Source organism: Cupressus sempervirens, chromosome 3, assembly GCF_028749045.1.
Source record: "Cupressus sempervirens isolate cs-2001-9-10 chromosome 3, ASM2874904v1, whole genome shotgun sequence".
NCBI lineage: Eukaryota > Viridiplantae > Streptophyta > Pinopsida > Cupressales > Cupressaceae > Cupressus > Cupressus sempervirens.
The window spans coordinates 849,828,024-849,854,517 of NC_143120.1; the positions used below are offsets into that span (position 1 = coordinate 849,828,024).

At 38.4% G+C, this 26,494-nt stretch overlaps 1 protein-coding gene across 2 annotated transcripts in view; it reads left to right on the top strand.

The window, feature by feature from the left end:
- Window positions 1-26,494, top strand: part of LOC149569439 (uncharacterized) — a 263,359-nt gene that overhangs the window by 219,849 nt on the left and 17,016 nt on the right. For both annotated transcript variants that reach the window (XM_089822141.1, XM_089822140.1), the window contains exons 5-6: window positions 22,987-23,101; window positions 25,488-25,579. In XM_089822141.1, coding sequence (XP_089678267.1) covers window positions 22,987-23,101; window positions 25,488-25,579 — 207 coding nt within the window. The remainder of the gene's footprint in view (window positions 1-22,986; window positions 23,102-25,487; window positions 25,580-26,494) is intronic.

The window sequence follows — 26,494 nt, forward strand, 5'->3', positions numbered from 1 at the left end:
GATGCCGTCAATTTTAACCCCCAATCGCTCCAATTTTTGGTGATGATACTGGTCGGTTCTGAATTGGAATGAGCTCTGTAGTTGTTCCAGCTGATCGAATTGCAATTTGCTTTCCGCCCAAATCTGGTCAAAAATCGCTGTCACCTCTATACTCATTCCCACGGATTATTCATGTCTGCGATTTCCAAACTCTGAATGGTGATGGTTGCTGATGATCTAGATTGTATTTGAAACCTCTCCCTGACCACCTGTCAATACTACTGTTTGTGTGTTTTTTATGTAATTTCTAACCATCAACAGAGCCTGATTGCGTTCCTCTGAACTGGTGCGATTTACACTTCTCTCTTGATGATCCGACCCGACTCCGCCTAGAATGACAAATAAGATACGCTATGACCTGCGATTTATTTATTACTCCATACTCCACGATATTGGTCTTATACGGAAACTCTGCTGTAAGGACGGATGGAAAGATGGGTCTTATCGATCTGTTCACACTTCGTCCTCTTTATATATTTTCAAATCTCTCACCGAAAATGCCCAATCCTGGTGTGGACTGAGCCTTCTGGTTCAGGTAAGACCAAGTAATAATTCGCATACAAATTCGCCCAAGTGAATATGCTTCCAATTTCCTTCAAGCTTCCCTAGTCCGGCAATAGTTAATCCCTTCCTCTGATATCAATAAACCACAAAATTTGGCCTTAGGCCACAGATCTCTGCCCAGGTGAAGTGATTGAATTATCACCTCCAGTTTGCAATAATTCGGATGATATTCCACACCCTCAAAATTGCTTACCCATGGAAGTTTTTCGTTCCCAAGGATAATTTGAGAATTTGCAGACCAAATGACTACAAATTGCTCCAACTGAAAATAGAAGTCGAATCCACAAACCGCCTCCTCCAATGGGTGCCCCCTGCCCTCTATTTATTTACTTTTTGAGAAGTCACTGGAAGCTTCTAGAACATCTTGTTATAACAACTTATTATAATGCACTTTATTATTAATTATCTTTATAAAATTAAACAAATAACTTTATAAAGTTAAAAGTGCAATCTCAATTTGACAGTAGAACAAGTAGGCCCCACTTACCGGTTTATAACTCTTCGAGAGCAAGAATGTAATCATCCGGTAACAGAGTGACTCCCTCTCCAAAATCATTTGCCTACGAGAGTCAATGATAGGCAAATCTATGGTAGAAGTTATATCGCTAGAAAGGGGACATGACATGCGAATTCCAATTGGGGTTCTCTGTTGTTCGCCATTTCGGAAGTGAAAGATCTTCCCTACTTAGCTATTCCGGTTTCGGTGGGATTCAACTCTCACCCTATTCCGTCACCTGTAACACTTCGCTCGGATCTGGCAAATCGGAGCACCATCATATTGCGAATTATCTTTGTGTTCTATTGGTTCTACTCTCTTTTTTTGTGTAATTTCATCTATTGTTTGTCTGCATCGAATCTCATTGATGTTCATACCATCAATTGTTCTATAATCACTTTCCGTATCTATACGGACTCCTACTTTCCATTCCAAACCACTACCTCACATGTTACAGCCTCCAAGCTTAGTTTAAGTTTACTATACGACCCTCACAACTACAACAATATGGCTACTCTACCGTATAGCTGCCATCGTATGTCCTCCATAATTCCCCTGTACAACAGTCCCCAAACATTTGCTCACCGTATGGCCACACATCCCTCCGTACGACTCTTTACTTCCCCACCGTACAGCAACACACCCAATCCCTACCGTACGACCTTTTGCTTCCCACCGTACGACTCCATTGCTATCGTACGAACAATCCTATGCATTCCCTTGATACCGTACAGCGTCTATAAACATACAACAAAGGTCCATATTGTTTCGACTGTTTCCTCTCCTTCGAGAGAACGGGGACATTACAGATTACACAAATGATGAATATACGACAAGTTATTTTTGTAGATCAAGGAAAAGCAAAGTAAATCCTTTTGAGAAAGGTACATTGCAAGATGGGTAAGGATATGGGTTCCAATACCGTGAGGAAAGATTTCAAGATGGATATGAACATGGAAACCCAGTGAATCAAGGGAGCCTACTCGTAGATGAATGCCTAATGCCTTGCGACATTGAAATTTTCATCCTCTTAAGGAAGTCATATAAGAAGCAAAAAGGATGAGTTTAATATACTGACTATTAAACCTTTAAGATACTTGTTGGTGTAAATAGGTATTTACTATTTACACTTTACTTAAGTTTACTTAGGTTAGTGCATTATTTTATTATTTCTCTTTATGAGACACTTAAGAGTTTGTGCATCTTCTACAGTTGTCATGTAGACAACATAGAAGTACGCAACTCTAATTATGCACATGGTGTCTACACCACAGGAGTTTGCGTCATTCACTGAGTTGTCATGTAGACAACACAGTTTTTTGCACTCCTAATTTAGCACATGTTGTCTACAACACTGATGTGCGTGTTTCACCTTTGTAGGCTTATCCTCTCATCATCGCACTTACTTTCGTGCATAATGGAGGATAACCCATATCTGGTGGACATGTGCCTAGTTCTTGGACTTATCATGATGCTGATTTCGAAGCATTCTAGATGCATCTCAGAGGCCTTTATGTTGAGGCACTCCTAGTGTACTTGTACATAGAATTGAATACTATATAGTTATTCTGATCATACTCTGGTCTAATTTGTGCTTGTGTTTAGAGTCCCTTGGTCTTGGGTAAATTCTGCCCTAAGGCAGATTCTTACATGGTATCAGAGCTGAGGGAGATACTTGTCACATAGCCATTGGAGACCTCGTTGCTTCATCTCTTTAAGGGACCCGATTCAGATCCGGAGCATCAGCTGCAATTGGGAGTGTCTAGAGCTGAAGCGGACTCACCAATTCATCAGGAGCGACAATTCGATGAAGATTGACTATAAATTTGCCTATTTTAGGCCATAGTCAACTGGGAGGCAAATTTTTTTTTGCAAATTGGAACCCGAAGGCCCGATTTGCAAGTATGGGTATGATCTATTTTGGTTTGCTTAATTAATTTTCGGATCTGATTAATTTTGCAATTTATTTCTCTGTATTTTTCGGAAATATTTTTTTTCGAAGTCATTCTCTGCGCAGTCGGGCGTACAGAGGAAAAATTATTGTTATTGTAGCGAACAGGCTAGACCTATCCACTTAATATTCCGTAGGGACTACTTTGTTTTTTCACAGGCAGGTCGGGACAGTGAGCAGAATATTCTTTTTGTGAAGTCCGGAGAATATTTCCCAACCGACGGGAAACACTACCTTTCCGGCTACACAACCGACCGGCAATGTTCACATATCCCACCGGCCAAGCCAACCCTTCCCATAGAGCGGCTTCACTTACTTATGAGGAGGTCAACTTTGTTTATATAAAGCGCTGAGTTCAATCATTTAGCCGATGTGGGACTAATCCCCTAAACTCCGGCGGGGAAAACATACTCCGGTGTCGCTGTTTCTAAAATCCAGCACCCGCGGTTTTAATCCCTCCGGCGTCGACACCAGACCACCATGCGGCGTGATCTCCCCAAACCCGAACACCGGCTCGGAAACAACCAACCCAACGTCGTAAAATTAGACTTCGGCAGACACGTGGAGCCCAATCAGACTCCGGCAGTCCACGCCAACAACGCACATACTGCGTCAGTAAATATACCACGTGGACAAATAATTACACGACACGTGGCCTCACCTTCCGTACCTGCACAATCAGCAATCCACGCCTGCACAGTCTGTACAATCCGTACGGGGACAAGTCATCGTCCGTACCGAGTGACGTCCCACTGGCCTGTGCAGATGCCGACATCATCAATACACAACCCTAAAATTGACAGTCGTTTGACCATCATACAAGGGCGTTTTTGAACTACCAAGACGGCCATTTGACCGTCAAATTTAACATAGTGTTTTCCTTTGCAGACCCCTCTTCATTTGCAATTTTGATTTTGGAGCTCGACTTCAAACAGCCTTAACTCAGTCATACGAACTCCAAATCAGGTGCAATTTTTTTTTATTTTGGGTAAAATTTCCTGAATTTTTCAGTGGTACAGTTTGTTTTTGGTTTTGGTGCTCGGATTGGTCAGAAATCACAGTTTTTTTCGACTGTACCTGTCTAATCCTGCTTTTTGCAACTTCAAAGGTATCGTACGGGCTCATCTGGACTCCTTTTCAGGTTCCGTTTTTTTTGAAAGTGTATATTTTTTCTTCTAGTTTTCAGATCTGTAATCAGATTGTAGCCTTATTTGGACAAAAGTATCACTTTTAGAGATAGGCCTTGTTTTGCATTGTAATGCTTCACAATTGATGTAATTTTGAGCTACATTGTAATAGTCTAGATTTGTACTCTATATAGAGGTTGTAATCAGAAAAATCAGAAAGTCCACTTTGTCCATTTTGGCAAGTGGCCCATTGTAAACGCACTATATATAGAGTGCCAAAATCATTTATTTGGGGGGGGGGGATTTTTTGATTGAGTGAAAAGGGGGGGTGTGTACTGTGTACTGTGTCTCCTTTATCTTGTGTTCTTGCATTATGGGTTCTTTTTCAAAGTTAACTCCACATAATTATTCTACTTGGAAAGAAAACATTAAAGAGCCATTGGTAGAAAAAGGTTTATGGCGTTATGTCACTGGTGCAGCCAAGAAACCTCCTACTGATGCTGATAAGCTTGTAAAGAAGACTGGGAATCCAAACAAGAGATGGCCTTAGGAACCTTGCTAAAAAATATCTCTGATTCTGTCAAATTTCACATTAGGAAGCTTACAGATCCAACAGATGTTTGGAATAAACTAGAAGCTTTGTATGGGACAGTAGATGAAGACATGGCTTTACACAATAGAGGATAAACTTCTCAAGTTGGATCCTAAAAATTTTGACACAATTAAAGACTATCTTACCCAAGTAGAATGTATAGGGCACAGCTGAATGATTGTGGTGAACCCATAAGGATGGAAAGATAATCAAACACATCATGACTCATCTTCCACCTGAATATGCTCCTTTTTGTTTCTAGCTTTAATACACAAATTAACAATGGGTAGTGCCTATGTTAAACCTTCATTCGAGAAATTCTCAGAAATGTTGATCCTTGAACATGGCAATCTAGTGGGTATGGGAATTCTCAAGTCTTCCAAAACTAAAGCCTTGGTAGCAAATGAAGGAAATTCAAGTGGCAAAAACTCAAACAAGAAGCAGAAGCAATGGAAGGCCAAACCACAAGACTTCACACAACAGTCCTCATCAAAACAACAATCTTCCACAAGTCAATCTTCTTCCACTCAACATTCTTCTTCACAACAAGGAAAGTCTTCTTCTAAGAACAATAAAAAAGGGAACAATTCCAACAAGAAGGAGAAGAAAACATGCTCCTATTGTAAGAAGAATGGACATGAAGAACATGAGTGCAAAGATAAGGAGATTGATGAATTGGTAAACATTATGAGGAAACACAAAATTGATGTTCCTAATACATACAAAGACAAGGGTTCTTCAACCACTTCAAAGGGCAAGGGCCAAGCTTTAGTTGCAAGTACAAACAATTCGGAAGAATGGGTTCTAGATTCTGGAGCATCTCATCACATGGGTGCTTCAAGGAAGCAATTTTCCTCTTTAAAAACTTCAAATGTACCTTACATCTATGTGGGCAATTATACTCAAATTAAAGTAGAAGGTAAAGGGAATGTTGAGTTAGAGAATGGTGTCTTTAAGGATGTACTTCATGTTCCTAGCCTTAGCACCAACCTTCTCTCTATCTATCAAATCACTCACTATGGATGTGGCAACAAAGTAGAGTTCCTCCCCGACACAGTAGTGGTGAAGAATCTCAAAGATGATTCAATGGTGGCGATTGGAAAGGCAAACCATGAGACTAGACTTTATTCTTTCTCACATTTTGTGCCTAAGTCCACGTCTCTTGCCTTGTTGACTCATTCAAATACTCAAAGTAAACTATGGCATGAAAGATTTGGACACCTTAATTATCGCTACCTTCAGTAATTAAGCAACAAGGAAATGGTCATTCGTCTCAAGTCAAGCTTTCAGAGGGAGTATGTCCAGGTTGTGAAGCAGGTAAACATCTCGAAGAGAAATATGACAAGGGGAAGTCTTGGAAGGCAACTATTGTTCTAGAATTGGTACATAGTGATGTAGCTGGCCCCTTTCCAGTACCTTCTTTTGGTAAGGCCCGCTATGTTCTCACATTTATTGATGACTTTTCAAGGTACACTTGGGTCTTTTTCCTTTTTCATAAGACTGAAGTCTTTGACAACTTTATCACATTCAAAGCTCAAGTTGAGAAGAAATCTGGGAAAGCCATCAAGATACTAAGGACAGATAATGGCAGAGAATATGTCAACTCTAGACTTATAGACTATTGCACACATGAGGGGATAGATCTTCAACATTCAGTTGCATACACGCCACAACAGAATGGTGTAGCTGAAAGAAAGAACAGAACCCTTAAGGAAATGACTACTTGCATGCTTCAACACAAGTCTCTCGATCAAGTGTTTTGGGCTGAAGCCATGTGCTGTGCCAACTACATTCAAAACAGAAGTCCGCATAAGGCCTTAGGATGGAATAACACCTTTTGAGGCATGGTGTGGAAGGAAACCAAGTGTTAAGCACTTTAAAGTTTTTGGTTCTCCAACATGGGCAAGGATACCTCCACAAAAGCGTAAGGCATTAGAACCACAAAGCAAACGATGCATATTTGTTGGATATCCTGATCATCTCAAAGCATATAAATTAATGGATCCAGAGACTCACAAAATCTTCTATGAGAGGAGTGTTCATTTTGAAGAAACATGCCCAAGTTTGGCTTCTTCAACTCCTCCTTCTTCCTCCTATGTGGATAGTGATCATAGTGATGAAAGTGACTCGGAAGATGAAATTCCTCTATCCTTGACTCGCAGGACTCCACCTTCGCAAGGTCAACAAATAGTTGAGGACCTTCCTTTTATCTTCTTCCACTAAACCTCATTGGGCACAGCAAACTCTTGATGCAGCAGGTTCATTGGTGGGAAATCCTTTAGACACTCGGAGGACTAGTTCACAACACAAGTCATTTCCACATGCATATATAGCCATTGCTTCAGATCCACAATCTTTTAGGGAAGCATCAGGAATTCCAGAATGGGATAAAGCTATGGAGGAAGAATACAATTCATTGATGAAAAATAACACATGGGACTTAGTTCCCCTTCCTAAGGGAAGAAAAGTGGTTCGATGCAAGTGGATCTATCAAACCAAATTTGCAACGGATGGAAGTATTGATAAACATAAGGCTAGACTAGTTGCCAAAGGTTTCTCGCAAGTTCCAGGTATTGACTATACAAAGACTTTTGCACTAGTTGCCAAGATGAACTCCATTCGCCTAACACTAGCAATTAATGCAGCTCAAGGATGGGTTGTACACCAGATGGATGTTAAGAGCGCATTTTTAAATGGTGACCATGAGGAAATTTATATGGAGCAGCCACAGGGGTTCGTACAGGATTCTACTATGGTTTGCAGATTAAAGAAGTCTATTTATGGTTTAAAGTAGGCTTCTTGGGCTTGGTATGCCAAAATGGATTCATTTCTCCTCTCAACAGGTTTCAAAAGATGTCATTCTGATTCGAATGTTTACATTCTTCAAAAGGATGACTCTCGCTTGATCTTAGTGCTTTATGTCGATGACTTGATCATTACAAGGAGCACTGCAAGCATCATAGCCAGTGTCAAGACCTCTCTTCATGACAGATTTTCCATGATAGACTTGGGTTTGCTACACTACTTCCTTGGCATTGAGATCATACAATCTTCAACAAGGATTTCACTTTCATAGCCCAAGTATGCTCTTGATTTTCTTTCTCGGTTTCACATGAGTGACTGCAAGCCTGCTCCTACTCCCTTTTTATCAGGTGTCAAGCTAGAGGCTAAGTGTACCACTCCACTTGTTGATGCGACATTATACAGACAGTTAGTTGGGAGCCTTATCTACTTGACACACACACGCCCTGATATTGCTTTTACAGTTGGTATGGTTTCCCGCTTTATGCAAGAACCTCATGAGCTTCATTGGAAGGCTGCCAAGCGCATTTTGCACTATATCAAGGGTACACATACACATGGGATTCATTATGCAGCAGGTATAGGGCTTCAGTTGATTGGATACACAGATTCAGACTATGCAGGAGACTTAGATTCTCGGAAGTCTACTTCAGGGTACACATTTCACCTTGGTTCCGGCCCTATTTGTCGACAAAGTAAGAAGCAAAACAATGTTGCTCTTTCTTCCACAGAGGCTGAGTATCGAGGAGCTATCAATGCAGCTACAGAGGCTCTTTGGTTACAGCACATCCTGGAGGAGTTTGAATTCGATCTACCTAAGCCGATAGTTCTTCATTGTAACAATCAAAGTGCCATTGAAATCTCTAAGCATCCAGTTCAGCATCAACGAACAAAGCACATTGAGGTTCACATGCACTATATCAAAGAGCTTATACATGAGCAAATCATTGCACTTCAGTACTGTCCTACAACAAAGCAGGTCGCTGATATTTTCACCAAACCCTTCACCGAGGTCAAGTATACTCATTTACGAGATCTCTTGGGGGTGCAGAATGTTGCAGATAGGGGAGTCCCTTGACTTCTCTCTTTTTCTTCTTCTGGGAGGGATTTTTTTCTCTTATGAGGTCTTCTTCTCTCTCTCTTTTTCTCTATTGTACTTATCTCTCTTTTTGGAGGAGGATTTTTCCCATGACGTTTTCCCTCTTTCTCCGCTTTATGAGAGATTGCATTGCATCATTTTAGCATTGCTTTTGTACATGGGTACCTAACATGGCCTAGTAGCGGGGACCCATTATGCATTATTGAGCTTAAGTGCACTCCCCTAGGTTGCACTTAAGGGAGGGTGTTGGTGTAAATAGGTATTTACTATTTATACTTAAGTTTACTTAGGTTAGTGCATTATTTTATTATTTTGCATTATTTTATTATTTCTCTTTATGAGACACTTAGGAGTTTGTGCATCTGCTACAGTTGTCATGTAGACAACATAGAAGTACGCAACTCTAATTATGCACATGGTGTCTACACCACAGGAGTTTGCATCATTCACTGAGTTGTCATGTAAACAACACAGTTTTTCACACTCCTAATTTAGCACATGTTGTCTACAACACTGATGTGCGTGTCACCTTTGTAGGCTTATCCTCTCATCATTGCACTGTAGACAACATAGTTTTTCACACTCCTAATTTAGCACATGTTGTCTACAACACTGATGTGCGTGTTTCACCTTTGTAGGCTTATCCTCTCATCATTGCACTTACTTTCGTGCATAATGGAGGATAACCCATATCTGGTGGACATGTGCCTAGTTGTTGGACTTATCATGATGCTGATTCCAAGGCATTCTAGATGCATCTCAGAGGCCTTTATATTGAGGCACTCCTAGTGTACTTGTACATAGAATTGAATACTATACAGTTATTTTGATCATACTCTTGTTTAATTTGTGCTTGTGTTTTGAGTTCCTTGGTCTTGGGTAAATTCTGCCCTAAGGCAGATTCTTACAAGACTAATCATCATTCTCATAAAAATGATTTAGTTTTAACATGTAAGTCCACCTTTGCATAAGGGGACAAACATCATTAAGAGTTCATTGAGTATAAATTTTTATTACAATCAATCATACATTCATCTTTTGATTATGAAATCATCAATCAATTTCTTTTAAGATCATTTGAGGTAGCTCACCAACCTTGACATCATGAGTTCTATTAATCATCCATTAACTTCTATTGATCACCTACTATGCTCAATCAATCACTATATACTCAATAAGAGTCAATCTTACATCCATCAAAACAATTTAAACATAAAAAATTAAGAGGACTTGTTCAAAGCATTCGATACACTTAATATTTTGAGTCTTGGTCTTATGACTAAATTAAAAAATGAGCAATTAAATAGGGAAGTGTAACAAGAACTAAGGGTTCACTAAGATCTAACAAAGAAAATAAAATAGCGAATTGCTAGGACAAGCAATTTTGGGAAGGTAGGACTCTAAGATCCCCCTTGAGGAATTTCAATTTAATGTTAGATCATAATGAATATAATATAATGCTATTTAAATTGATCTAATCAATTACAACAATTTATCAAGAGATAAATATATGTATTCATATTTATAACACCACTTAATATATTTACTAACCAATGGTCAAATAAACAAATAATATTAATAATAAACTTAGACATTATATACATAGTTCAAAATCTCATCCTTTGCCACTTACTGGGGAGACAAAAAATAAACTTCTTGGCAAATATCGGAAATAAATCGTCAACTTCTTAGGAAAATATCGGGAATTATAAAAATGACTTTAATTTAATTAGAAAAGCATTTTTTTGCAAAATTTAATAAGGATGTGTATATGATGAGTCAGTAAATGACTAAACAAACCAAACAAGCTGATTTAGATATATATAAATGTAATATGAAACAAAATTCCTTCCTTATGTGGAATGTCGATGGATGGCAGCCATATTCGGAGACTCTGAACTCTAAAGCAAACTAGAAATAGCAAATTGTCATTGTAAAAAGATAAGTAAATACAAATGCGAAGTACAATATGAAACTAATCTACATCTTCCTCTTCCCCTTCCCACTAAAATGAAAAAGAATTTAAAAAACTTACTTGTGAATCCAAATTTGCTTGAAAAAACTCTTTGAATCTGCTTTGAATCCACTTCAAATCCACTTTTAATCGATCTACAAAGCTGCCAAAGACTATTTCTCTCCACCAAAACCATTCGCCTCCCTTCCAAACACTTAAAATTGTAAAATAAACAATGAATGGGGAAGTCATTGGGCATCCCAATTTTACTGGTGCCCCCCGAGAGTAGTTAAGTTATCGTGAGAAGTTTGCAACTTATTATAGAGAAGTGGCCAACTTATTGGCGGCAATTTAAAGTCTTCTTGGCTTGCATTTCTTGCCAGAAAACCTTAAGATTTCATAAACAACACTAACTAATATACAATACTAATCAAATATTAAGTAAAAACAAATATAAACTAATTAATAGAAACCCTCATGAGAGGAAGCACGTCAGCCTCTATCTATGACACATGTATCAAGAGGTACAACCTTTTCTAGGTCCCATCGGCGACATATAAACCTTGATAAAGGACCATCAATCAGGAAAAGAGCTTTAAGATGGAATAGGAAGTAGAGAGGAAGTGCCACACAAGCCAGAGAAATCCCTAGAGCATAAGACTCACACAACGATTTGTCAACTTAAACTAGGTTGCGAACCGAACATATAAAAATAGACCAAAAAGGGTGAAAGACAATGGAGTCCAAGCATAGCCATGAACAAGAAGCAAGTGTGGATTGTAGAAGGATAAAATAGTGTGCAGACCATATCCGATATCAACAACAAGGATAAGACAAACATAAAATAGACAAAAACAAGTCCGATAAGATAGATAAGTAGAATTGATACCAGTAGCAAAAAGTTTGATAACTAAGGAGGGAAAAAGCTAGTTGTGATGCACATAAATAGAAAGCAGTGAACGATATCACAAATACATATACAAAAAATCATCATTGCAGCCTGCTGACAGCAACACAGTCAGCAACAAATCACGTCCCAGAGTCGAGCAAGGAGGTCAACGGTAAATCAGTGCAAGAGTATGGAAGAGTCATCCAATAAAAGGGATTAGAAGAGATGACAATTAGCCTAGGCAACAGCAAGTGAATTCCATCCAAGCTAGAGAGCAGGGCATTTATAGTCAACGTGAACCTAGACATGGATAAAAAGTACCAATAATAAGCAACCAAGAAAATTATGAATAAGACCAACACAAAGGCATGAACCAAACATACAAATCAACACCTAACAATAAATAGCAGATATCGAAGCCAAAGCAAATTAATGATAAAATAATAAGACTAAAACGTGATAACCAAATATAGAAAGAGAGCAAGGTTATTAGATGCGGTAGAGAAGGTCAACTACAACAGTAAGGAAAAATATCACAGAGAAGTGGACTCTATCAAAGAACCAAATAAAATAAATAGACTGATAAATGCTATATACTCACCATGCAAAAGAAGAGAAATAAACATAGTTGCAAGAAATCTTATACAGATTCAAAGTGGTATATTCTAGTGTTATTAAGGGTTATTAATATATAATAGAGATGAGGATCTATATTCTCATTGAGACCAAGACAGATCCTCAATGAGGGCATCCATTTTGGATTGAATTCCTTGAAAAGGAATTAAGAGATCAGAGAATGTCGGGATTCCTAAAAGAAATCCCAGAGAGAGATTTGTAGAGAATCTCTTAGAGACCATATATATTGTAGTGGGTGACCTATGCACATGTTAGAGAAAAGAGACCTGATTAGAAGTGGGATCTCTAGCAGGTAGTGATTGTTAATGAGTGTACTCATTAATAGAGATCCCAGAGTCCTTAAGGAGGCACTCTTCACATGAGGATTGCCTAATTGAGAATTATCCTCACTAGAGGATTAAGTAAATCTGAGAAAAGTTCATCCCGAAGGATTAGGACAGGTTAGTAAGGGATAGGATTTAGTTTGATATTTAATTAACTCATCATTTCTATCATGTTTTAGGATTTTAATATATATTTTCTATCATGTACTAACACTTTGTTGCAGGTTCCAACATTTATTTCTTTAGCTAAAAGGTAGGGACATTACAATCTTATGGCCTCATCCAATGATAGCTTCTTCATATGGTGTTCATTGTCTTTTTCCTTAGGAGTGATGGGTGGCTTGGGGTGACAGTAACTTCTAGAAGAGGAAGAAGAGGATGTCGCCATGTCACGTGCCTTCTTAATTGTTTCAGTGAGCATGTTAGGGTTAATCCTTTCACCGAACCTTTTAGCAGTTTCATCAGCCCATCCATAAATAACACAATCAAATGCCTCTCTGATATTTGTGACTAGCACGAACAATATTTGAAATTCTGCAATACAGTTGTGGACTGATTTATATTGCTTCAATTGTGCCAACTCTTTAAAACTAAGTTTCTGACCCTTTCTGTCGAAGTCTTTTATTAGCCTCTCCATGAATTCGGCATATGAGGTTACTTGATTGTGTCTAAGGGTGACCATCCCATGATGCCACTTTTGTGAGCGATCCCTTCTATATGACGTGCAACAAACTTGATTGCCTCATCCTCAGGCATCGGGTTAAGATGGAAATAGGCATCTTCCTTCTATACCCATTCTCGTGTGGATGTTGATCCAAACCTTTTCAAAAGATGACAGATTTATCTTGCCTATGTTTCATTTGAGGTCATCATTGTAGTAGTCACACTATAGTTGCCCGAGTATCTCATTCGCAGATCAACATAATCCTTGAAGAATGTCTCATTTGATATCCGTGTTCCTCAAATCTTGCTTTAATTTCTCTTGCTTGGAAAGTAGGCTCTGGCTCTTTGCAAGATGCTTCGGTTTATTGACGGTCAAAAGTGTGAATGCTGAGATTTTGCTCTCTCAATGACAGAGTTATTGCCGTGACCGTTTTGTTATCTGTTTATCTTCCCTTCTGCCAATCTCTGCAATGTTTCCTCCATGAGCCGTTTTCCTGTCTTCCCCTTTGATCATGGTGTTGTTGAATTACACCTGACTTCTGGTTAGCTCCCTTAACAATGCCATGACTTCAATGGTAAGATCCTGTAGTGCCCCCTTTTTGTCAACAGAAAGGTACCTCCTCCAAGTTTACACCTGCATCCAGTACCCAATAGGTTGATATAATCACCAACTTTGATACCACTTTATTGCTCCCACGTCACCCTAACAGTATGGCATTATTGTGAATGCACATGACTACCTTGTATGGTCCTCCAATTGTGTAGTTTGTACGACAAAAACTACCTACATGTGGGTGTTGGTGTTGGTTATGTATCTCAACAATACGACAAACTAAATACCCAAGACAGTCATCATCTAGACAGTTGGGCCCATAATATGGTACTTGCACATGTCCTCTGCCAGTTGACGTGTGAAGTATGCCTCTCCACCTACCACTGTACAGTGGACTTTGATGGATCTTGTATGACAACTCAGACTTCTAATTTGTATGACATTAGTAAAGTATTGTATGGTGCCGACTTAGTCTCCTCTACACAGTGATGTGCTTCTAAAAATGTCATACACTGAATTGGTTCCACTTGTATGATATATCCAATGAGGCTGTACGACCAATGTAGAGTGTACAGTGATAGTCGTGTGGATACCAGTACTTCATCAACCTTTAATGCTCTACACAAAAGTAACAGACTTTACAAGAATGATCATACACCAATTACTAAATAGAATCACCAAGATGTCACAAGGTTCACATAAACAAAAGAAATTCAGATTCAATAATGATAGAACTTCAGACTACAATAATTCAGATCAAGAGCAGAGCATGATAGAGTGAGGAGTCACTCCCATTGAAACTGCATAGTGGCAGTGTATGGAGGATCTTGCACCTCCAAAATGGCAGACAACGCTGTAACTACAGCTGTAACACACATACAAAGAAAATACCGAATTCGCATTCCTGCAACAATAACTAACCCGGCCTTATACAGCCCCAGGAAACCATCTAAAGGATTACAAATATGCCGACCCAGCCAAACATTACTGACAATAAAATATTAATGGGCCCGAGAGATAAAAAATATTAATTTTGGGGGCCATACACACAATTATTAAATTATTTAATATGTTGGGGACATTAAAATGAAGTACCTATTCTTGACAGATTGAACACATTTCTGAGTTGGGAAAAGAAAGAGTTTTCTGTTCTGAAGATAAGTCACAGAGGTTGTTTGAAGACTTTTCAGGTATAGAGTAGATTGTGTTTAATGTTAAGTATCATACATTTAGACTCTTGCAACATAGACACCAGTATTGTTCAGTATCTTAAAAAGACTTGATTATGAATATCTGAATCGGTAAGTATACTGTGCATCAGAACTCGGCAATATATAGTTTTCAGACATAGAGAGAAATAAAACTCCTGCTCATATACTGAAGCATCTTGAATGGTTGATTTGATATCAGTTTGTCCTAGTGCAGATCTTTAGAAAAGGGCTGTGTTATTTGGTTCAGTGCAGAGGCCTTACAGATTGATAAAAACATTTGAATCTCATTCTGTTTTCTTCTATATTTGATCAGGCTTCATTTTTGTATCAGATCCTCAAAAGATGTTTGTTTCTTAGAAAAGATGTTTAAACATATTGCTTTTATGTTGTTGAGTTGTACTCAGAGATGATTGAGTTGGTGCACAAAGACATCGAACTGTAATCAGATTGCAGGCAGAGAGGTTGTTTATTTGGGTCGGTGCCCTACAAGACATTATAATATTTATAATTGTAAGGCTGTATTAGGACGATAGATCCCAGCAGCATTTCTCACCGTGGTTTTCCCATTTTGGGTTTCCACATAATTTATTTGGGTTGGTGCCCTACAAGACATTATAATGTTTATAATTGTAAGGCTGGATTAGGACGATAGATCCCGGCAGCATTTCTCACCGTGGTTCTCCCATTTTGGGTTTCCACATAAAACTGGTCTCTTTTGTGTGGATTTTTTTATGTTCATTCTGATTTCCATTGCACAAGTTTTGCAATTCATTTCAAATAGGAAACTTACTTAAGTTTATGAAGAGTTTATTACTACCGATTCATCGTCCCCAGTAGTAGACCTATGTTCTACATTGCAGAGGTTAGAGTTTGACTTAGCAAGCTATAAGTATAATAGTAATTTTACTTGGAGAGAATTGTAAAAGCAAAAAATTGCTACTCTTTTATTCAACATGGTTAACTTTTTTATTATTTCTTTGTATTTCAATAGTATAGCGACAATTTGGGGCTAATGTCACAGTGGGGTCAAGGGGCAGCCCAAATTAAAGCATTTGAGTTCACACAAACCATCATGACGTATGCCATTTGTCATAATTTTATCATTTTCAAGTGTCCTCCAAATGTCGCTAAACTCTTCAAAAGATGCCCAACTTCCTTTCATTTGTGTTCAAATTTTTTTAAAATTTTAATGCCTGTTTTTCCTCACATTCATGAACTTTGTGGAGTCTAACTATTAGGACTCAATATGATTGGTGAGTTTGGTAGGCTGGCTAAGTCTGTCTAGACTCTTTGGGTACCCAAGTCATGAATCTCTAGGACCCATTTTGCTCCACCTACCTCATAGGTCAGTGAACCTTGGTGATTCTTGGCAGGTCTTGTAACTATAACTTGAATTTCCTCCCTTTCCTGCCTTTTTGACTCCCCGTAGGTCCTTTGCAATTCCACAAGGTAGGTGCCCCCTTTTTTCTGCATTATGCCTTTCTTTCTCGGTGTTAATGAGTTCTTTGTGGATTCCCTCTTTCTTAACCTTTTTTACAGCTTTTATGACTTTTCAGATTACTATTTTTTACTATTTATCTTTGTTTACAATATCGAGTATAAGGATACTTATCGCATGTAGTATAGTAAGATATAACACAAAATAGATACTTTATTCATATACGCAATATGCACTCCAATGCTTACAATATGATTATGATGATCAATAGTCCCTTCTGGACCGTGTACATATACTTTCCCGAAGGGGTGACTCAACCGTCATATGCCCTTTCAAATACTCTTCTACCCATCAGCTACAATATAGATTTTATCGACATCATCCCCCCCCCCAAAAAGAAAAGTCGTCTTTGGACGACAATTACTAAATTTCTGAGACAAATTAACAAAATATAATACATTAACTGTGACTAACTATATCACAATAGATCTTTTCCATCACATCACATTCACATTCCTCCTATGCCTGCACCAAACTGGTCTCCAAAAACACGTTGCGTCTGTAGCCTCTGCTAACACAATACTATCTCCCTAGCCAATCTGACCTTGATAGCCACCCGTGCTGCTTTCTCTACCTCCAACTCTTGGGTACGTTGAGCCATGTGTCACTCTACTGCCTCCAACTGGATGGTCAGTTCCTCTCGAGCTCTCTATGCATCCACCAAGACAGCCTAAGTCCAACCAACACCTACTCCGAGTGCCTCAAAGCATAACACCACTCTCAAAAGGCTTGCTTCAATGCCTTCTCCACCTCTGGCATATAGACACTCCATGCCTGCAATAGCTCCAAGTCCCATCAACTACTCACACTTCCCAAGATTGATAATTGAACTAACTAGGCGTCTAGGGGGCAACGTCCCTAGCGGGATCAAGGGGCAGCACATACCAAATTAGCACCCTCAAACCCACACAGAAGTCCATGGAAAACACCATTTTTGTGATTTTTCTTCCAATCTCATACTCTTTCTACCAACCACTTATGTTTTTTTTCACTACCTGTTTATGTCTTTCCCTTTGGTACCATATGTTATTCATTGTGAATTGTTTTGATTTGTCGTCATTTTTTTTTAGAGAACCTCCTATCACCCTTCTTCTGTGTCCTTACGATGGTTGTCCCTTGTATCAATTTATGTTGTACGGTTGTGCAATGGTGTTTTATAACTTCTCTGTGTTTACCGTACGTTGTAAGACAATCTCCTGTCCTTCAAGTGAGTCTATATGGTGATCTTTACGGCTGATGGTTGTACGGTGTTTTATGTCTACTTTCCTTGGGCCGTACAATATCTATGTTTGGCTACCCTTCAGACCGTATGGTATTTTATGCTTACTTTCCTTCAGACCGTACGACATCTATACTCTCTTGCAGACTATCTTCCTTGACCATGTGATTTTCTACTCCTAGCTCATCCGTATGGTGTAAATCCTATCACGCCTTTGCTTCTGCCAATGCTTGTACGGTATGGTTGCTCACCGTACGGTGCCCTTTCCTTGTGCTCTTTTATCCTAAATGTCCTTGCCAGCCATACAGTACTTATCTCTCCTCTTTAGTTGGTCGTGTGGTATGTCTCCCTGAGAAAGAAGTCCGTACTATGTATAGTGATAATGACTTTATCCTCTATCCTATTTGTGGTGGTCGTACGATGCCCTTCTGACTCTTCTAACGAATGGTCGTACAATATCTAATTTCTCCCTTTTATCAATGCATCTATTCCTAGGCCATACGATGTCCTGTATCTTACTCCTTTGTACCATACAGTGTATTCCTTATACCCGTACAATGCCCTTCTCACTAATTAAGACCGTATGGTGTCATCTTGTTCCCAATTAGTGGTTGTACGGTGGTTTTATAGCCTTTAGCTTACTATTATGTTGTTGTCACTCATATAATTTCCTCTTTTATATTTACTTATGTCTATGGTTGTACTATGAATTTTTTTTTTTCTCATGTGCTTTATAAATTATGTACACTTATTTACATATATACATTATAAAATTTTACGCACGTCACACAATACAACCCTCTTCTTCTAGGCCATACAGTGATCCTGAGATCATACGGTGCTATGCCTATTTACTATGCTGACTGTGCAGTCGATTTTGTTGCTGTTCGTCCATGCTGTCCATATTGTTCACACAGCCACTTCCTTTTCCCAGTCCGTATGTCAACAAAATGCTTTTATATCTTCCTTTGGATTGTATGGTGTTTGGTGTCTTTTCTTTGCACAAACCATATGCAACCGTACAGTAGCCCTTTCTTGCAATCTTCTCTTGTCCGTACGGTCACTTGCTTCCCTGCATTTGTATGATTTCCTCCTGTTGTTGTGTGGTGATACTTTTTGATGCTTTCATACGGTGTTGTCTTTGGTGTTCTCTACAATTTGTACGAGGTCTTCTAAAACCGGTTCACCTCGCTCATTCCCATGATTTTCTATCCGTATGGTGTACGATAGTGTCTTCCCCTTGCCGTACGGTGCATGTTTTGTGTCTGCGTGCAAGATCCGTATAGTACTCCTTGGTGGCCATACAGTGAGCATTTCTGGTTGCTACGTAGTTCTTTTTGTCTCCTTGTGCTAGTTGTACAACATGTTTTCCTTGTTGCTGACACCTTTCTACTAAATCTGTCATGTAGTGTAACCTTTTCTTTCTATGCAGTCTGTTCACTGTGCACCATACGGTGGAATCTTTCCTTTTGTGGGTTCGTACGGTATGTTCTTTTTCTTGTACTGGTTGTATGGTATGTTCTTTCCTTCAGCTTCAACCGTAACCACCTTTCCTTCTTTCACTTCTCTATATTCCTTCGGACATTCATTTTCCTCTCCTTCATTCCCTTCGTTGACCCCTAACATATTACAACTCGGAAAGAGCTCATAGTCCTCCATCTGCCAATGGAGTAAGCTGTTCACCGAGTCTAGGTCGTCATCATTCGGCCCTCCTAATCTCAATACTCCTTCGTTAGGTTCCATTCTTTTTTTCCCCTCGTCTTTGCCTTTGCCTGCAAAATCAATGACACTACCTCCTCACCTACCATCTGTGTGTGCAGGTCGATTATAAACCTTCGGCCTCTGCCTTCCATGGACAAGGTATTCTGCTTCCAATCATGTTTCACTTTTTCCTGTACCAACCAATTCCATCCAAGGATGGTGTCATACCCTTTTCTTTTTACCACAAAATCCAACAGGATTGGCTATGTGCTGATAGTTACAAGTTGTGCCATCAAGGTCCCTAAGGGCTTAATCCCGTGCTAATCGACATTGAGTAATTAAAATGTAGGTGGCCACAATGTAGGTTGTCCCAACTTTTTCCATATATCCTCTGCTAGTACGTTTACTCCTGACCCTCCATCTACGATTGTGTCTGAGTACGATTCCCAAGATACCCATCTCTACTACTGCAAGATGTCTTCCTGTAGTGAGTGCCAGTAGCTGTAGTTGCTCCACTGCCATCCTTTCCTGTCTCGTCCATTACTTTCAAGAGTGGTGTCATGTTCAGTATCGTTGTTCGCAACTAAGGCATTGTAAGAAGGTCATTTAACTTCATAGGAACTTCCATTTGCATTACCTGCCTTATAATATTTTGTTCTGCCAGGTTCCTCTTAGAGGTGCCAGCAATGTCTTTTGTTTGTAATTTTTCCATTTCCATTTGTTTTTCCAACTCCATTCGTGCTTGTTGCAACCTCTTCTTTCCTTCCTCTGCATCTGGGTACATTGCCTTCTTTGCTTGCTCGCAAGTGATGGCTAGTATCTCCTGATCACATGTTTCGATGCTTAACAAGTTCACCCCTTGCATAGAGCATTTCAAATCCTTGTGGTCTCTCGGACCACACCATCTGCATAACAGATGTGGTTTTGCCTTTGTGGTATAGTCTCTGGCGAAGTGCTCCCAGAGGTTGCACGCATGACATTGTATCATCGATCGTCCACTCGAGTTGTACTGTATTCGACTTCGACCCCGTTTATTGTTATTATTGCTATTGTTACCGCCTTGTCCATGCCAGTTATTGTTTCGGTACCCTCTTGAGGTTGTGTCATTGTTCATGTTTGTTCCTGCTCCTTGCGTGGACACTTCCTACATCAGTAACACTTGCTAGTGTCCCTTCATCTTCATATTGAACAAGTATTCCTTTGTGGAATGTCCCGCAATCTGGCAAATATCACAAAATTGTTTTTCTAGGTAGGAGCCCTTTGTGTGGCCCTCCTCCTTCCAGTTCGTACACCACAATTCCCCTTTCATCAAGTCAGAATTCTTTTTCAGATTTTTGAACTCCATCATCCGTAACATATGCTTCCACAATGCTTGAACTTTCTTACTTGATTCTTTGTCGTTGCTGCTGCTTTCAGAAGATGAATCGTCTGAGTTCGATGATTTTGTTTCTTCTTTTTGCTCATTTTTTGCTCACTCTCTAGATCCATCATCCGATTATACGCATCGATGTACAATGTTGAAGGTACAATTTTCATCTTTTTCTTTAGTGTCGGCCGTAGCCCTTCAACAAACCATCTTTTCTTTAATCCATCGGCTGGTTGGTTCTCCTTTTTTTCCACCAACTCCTTCAGCATTCTTGCATATGCCCGGATTGTTTCGTTCTTCCCCAGTTTTGTACTGTATATTTCCGCTACTATTTCATTGTTATCCCTCAACAATCAAAAATTTGCTATGAATTCTTTCATAACTTTCAGCCATATAGTTAATTTTTGAGGATTGGCATCTGCAAACCAATCAATTGCTACATCACGTAGGGTCATCGAAAACTCTTAGATCCAGTCATCTTGATCCGTTACACCGTTTGCCATCTAGATCGTTTCACATGTTTTACAATGTCTAGCTGGATCGGTCGTCCCATCACCATTGAACTTCGGCAATTTTTCCTTTGGTCCTGCCTTTGCTAATTTCTTCTGATTCTGTAGTACTTGTTGTGTACTTGCACTGTTCTACACAATCGCGCTACTTCGGACAACTGCCCTACTTTGGACAACCGCATTATCCGGTGAGAAAAGATCTTCCTCAAGTGAAGTTGTTTAATTCTCTACTTGTATCTGTTCATCAAGTGTATTGAGAACGAAGAGTTCACTCCACGCTCATACTCCTTTGGCACTTTGAGTCGTGCGAGTTACTTCCCTTCCGTTCGGATTCTCTCCTCTCGGCGTATACAAGCCAAGGAACTCCTCCCTTGTCTCTTCCACCAAATTCAATTGCTATCGAGTTTCTTCTAGAAATTCCTTGGCACTCTTCGATCTTCTAGGTGAATGCACTCCCTCCGTCTATGCTCCTTCACTCCCTCGGTGCCCATCGGTAAGTTGCTGAAACTTTTGTTTGTGCTCCGCCTATTGTGCTAAAATTAATACTTCCTGTGCTGTGCATATCTCATCCTTATTTTTTATCTTATTCCTATCTTTATTAAGCAGATTCAGCATTAATCTTCATAACACTTCCTTGTTCCAAGTTCGACTGACAACGATGCCAAATCTTTACTGTACAAGGTAAAAGGATACTTATCGCATGTAGTATAGTAAGATATAACACAGAATAGATACTTTATTTATATACGCAATATGCACTCCAATGCTTACAATATGATTATGATGATCAATAGTCCCTTCTGGATGGTGTACATATACTTTCCCGAAAGGGTGACTCAACCGTCATGCGCCTTTTCGGATACACTTCTACCCATCGGCTACAATATAGATTTTACCAACAACAATCTTTATAAGGCCTCCTCTTCCTTCTTTTGTGGTACAGCTTGAGCTTTTTATTCCTCTTTGAAGTTCAATTTTCACAATTACATACACCATATATTGAGCTGATGTTCATCAGAGTTGAGGGGAGATTATATCAGAAACAGTTGCTGCAATGGTATGAATTTGAAATATCAAACAACAGTATTGGAGAAGATAAATTTTTTTGACGAGCCTTGTTACATTTATCCCACTTGATTTAAATTGATCCAAGGGAGGCACATTGATGATCAATCAAATTCTAGGTTGCCTTGACTGAATTGTCATCTTGCTCTTGAAAGTTAAGAAAACTTCTTCATCAACTGGAGTCTACTAAATATGGAACCAAATATAATGGTCAATCTGTTATGAATAAGATTTAGCAGATGCATGCATTCTTCTAGCAATTTCAAATCTTTAAGAGAAAAATTTGAACATGGGTAGATTATTTCTAGTTTCTTACTTCACCTTTACAGCAAAGTAATAACTTTCCTTACTTCACCTTTATAGCAAAGTAATAACTTTCATTGGGTAGAGGAGAATAATTTCAATTCTTAATACTCAGGACATTCTTTGCCCAAATTGTAGTTAATAATGGATTCAGTTTTATGTGTTGTCAGTTCCATGCGTGTATGCATGTTTTGCATCTCTTGCTGGTACCATTTCCTGTTGTGAATGTTTCTGTATTTTCTACTTGATAACTCACTTTATATTGAAAGGCAGAAAGGTTGTTCATATTCATACTTTACATAATTAATTTTGTGCTTTAAAAGCCTAGTTTAAATACTATATCAAACATTGTAAGAAATATGTAGTGAAGAGGGTTTTTGTGATTTTCCATTATTTCATGTTTGACTTTAATTCTCTTTTATACAGCCTAAATGATAGGAAACCAGTTGCAGATGAGGATGAAATTGTAGTCATGATTGCTCCTGATTACCAAATGCTACAGAGTGTTGAACAGATTGCACAATTATTGTCCGACAACTCGGTATTTTTTCATCTTTCTCACCTTTATTTGTTGTCTTTGATGCAGTCTTCTTTGTCCTTTATGTTAATATATGTTCGATATAAAATTTTAAGATAGGAGAGTGAGCCACATTCTCTTTCTGGAATCCGACTTTAAAAAAATGATCAGCTTGCAAAACTTCTTAGAATTTTAGGTGTATGAATCCAATATAATGAAGCATGGGAAATATTGTGAAAAAGGAAAATGGGGATAATATGTAGGGAAACATTGTCCGTATAAAAATACATTTAGTGATAGTGCAAAGTAAAGTCCTATAGAAAGACATTAGTTCTATAATTTTTTTAATTATAGAAGTTTAGTTTTGACTATGTATTGTTTATTTATTCTACTTTAAATGTACATTAAATTTGGGTGAGGTGAGAAGGTATTAGTTTGAGAAACTTCGTGTTGCAGGGCATTACATTCATGATAAAATAGAAAATCAAGGCTCTTAATGTAGCAAAACCATGCGAAGTCATGATCAGAAACAATATTAGCATGAGTAAACCTAAAAATAAAAGAGTGGGAGGGCTGTCAATGCTATGTTATTCTTTTTGTGAAGTCACTATTAATCATGCTGGTTTGCTAGTTTTCTACTGTGTTACAGTACTTCAGGTTTGCTTAGGAATCCGAGTACAGATCCTTGTTTTGATGCATTTGGGGGCACACAGGGAGCGTAAAATCTCCTTGTGGATGCTCTCTGGTGTGCCTTACTCTTAAAAAGTGCTTTTTTCCACTTAAACATGTGTCAAAAGGACTTTTTTATTACTATTTTTCCACTAAACTCTAAAATGACCCTAAAAGAGACCATTCATTGTTTTAACATATTATTTTGTTTGCTATTTTTCTCTCATCTCATTTGATCTCCATTTTGGCATTTCAAAGGGTAGGTGATTATTTTTGAAGAGACTAATTGGTCGGTTGCTAGATAGCTTCCACAAAGGAGACCCAAGCATCTAAGGTAAGGATGACATGTTTCAAGGATTGGGTGGCATCCAGATGGGTTCCAGGGATTGGGGGACAAAAAGCCTAGGTTGTGGGATGATGGGGGGAGAACGAGTGGACAATGAAATGGGTGGTTGGTAGTGAGGTGGTGCTATATATAGTATATACTATATACTGTACATATAGTACTTGAAATGATAGTTATGAAAAGATGTATAAGAAGTAATATAGAAAAATTGCAAATACTAAATAGCTGACATTGAATATCGATGGAATACTTAAAATTTTAATTTGATAAATGAAATTGTCAAAATAGTGAATGGAAGATTTCTATTATACCAAAAATATCATATAGATTATTACAATGAGTAACATGATATCAAAACAAGTACAAAATGTCAAAATGTAGTGAAGAGGCTTCTAATTATCCCTCAAGGAAAACTCATCATCACTCGAACTACTGGACTTCTCATGGTGAAGATCCCCCCAACAATCATCGACCAGCCTTACATCTCAAGCCTCCGCATCCTGATTCTCATCAAATTTCTGATGGGTCTTCTGACTTTACATCCCATCATGCTTCTGGATTCTCCTTGTACATGTGCAATGAAAAAAACTCTTACCTATTGTGTAGTAACATTTTTAAGGATAGTTCAATGTTTTCATGTGTATGCAAGCTAAGTCACAAGGTTTGAATTCGAATTCGAGTTCATCGATCATAAAATTCGAATGAAATCCGGCAAGGGTAAAAGTTCGGAAAAAAATTCGACATTAAAATTTAGTTATATATATTTATATATTTTTAAATATTACTAATATATCCACAAAATTGTTAAAATAGTTGAACGTTGTTAAATAGTTTAACTAAATAACTCAATATCAGTTTAAAATTAAATTACAGTGTTATGTTAAAATTCATAAAATTCGGATGACATTCGGAAAGAGTTAAAATTTGCTGAAATTCAAATCAAAAGGATGAAATTCGGCAAATCCTGTGACTTAGTATGCAAGTATAAGTAGCAGAAATATCCATACCACAGATTTGTTTATGGCTAATTGGAAATAACAGGAAAAATAACCTCAGGACAAGAGACAATGAAAAAGCTTAGCATTGTATGATCATCTCATTTGCTTCTATCTTTTCTCCTTGTGAGAATTTGGTGCAATACCCACTTTTGGTCTTCAAGACAATTCTTGCCTTTAAATGAAAATAAAATGTTCTATTCTATTATGTGTTTGTGCAGGTTTAGATGCAAGCACACTTTATGATGGCATAAGACCCCATTGTATTTTTAGATACAATTCATTCTAGGTTTCTTTATGCTATTTTCCCATGGTGTAAATATTCTTATATAGGATTCATTTGGTCAAGGTCCTCTATGGTTCGTTGATTTGATCTTTTTCTTTTTGTCTGTGTATACAGCCAAGACCGCTTATTATGTGGAACCCTCGCCTATTTAGTGGAGATGTTGGAGTTGGTCTAAATGTCAGACGCTTACGAGAGACATTTCTGAGGTAAGAGGTATGATTTTGTTTTCATATTCTCATGTTCAATATAGTTGAATGTTATTTATTAACATCAATATTATTTACAATAGGACAATTGGCCAGCATATGATTTGTCGCACAAAATGTTAACTATAATGAAAAGAACTAGAATCTGTAAGCATGTGTATGCTGCACTTATGATCCGTCCAAAATATATCACTTTCTTGCATTCATTACTCTTATCCATGTGATAAGGCAATGCAGGACATGCTACTAGATTCCATGCTAGATATTTTCAGTGCTCATATTGAGTTGAAATATGCTCTGTTAATGTTTTATTTTGAATTTCATCAACTGTAAGTGAGATAGAACACGATGTCTTTAACACATCTTGATCACAAAGATTCCAAAGTGGGCAAGGCAATAGCATACAGTGCTTCCAACCACACAACTATCTAGATAAATCCAGTTACGGAAGTAATGGTGGCAAACTGACTAAAGCACATAACTGGCATAGCTAGCCTAATCAACACTTTTCAGTGGGTTGTGTGAATACAAGGCAAGCCACTGGCATAATATTAATCTTGACTCAGAGAGAAATGGTTGATGGTACCAGTTCTTGCAATACCAAAACTGGCTAAATCAATACAAAAATGGTGGATTATGAAATGCTATAAGAACTGGCAGTAAACCATCTAGTTTACAATATGATATGCATGTGATTTTAAACCCGTCGGCAGTTATACCATCCAGATCTGTTTGTTTGAAAATGCATACAAAGACGGCCTCCAAAGGTACTACCATCTGAGGTTTATAGCTAAGTTACTGGTTCTGATTCTGGTACAGATGCGGGTTCAAGATTCGTCCAATTTTTTGGGGGGTTGGGTTTGGATTTGTTTTGGGTTCACCGTAAAAAAACATATGTTTTAAAAAAAAAAATGT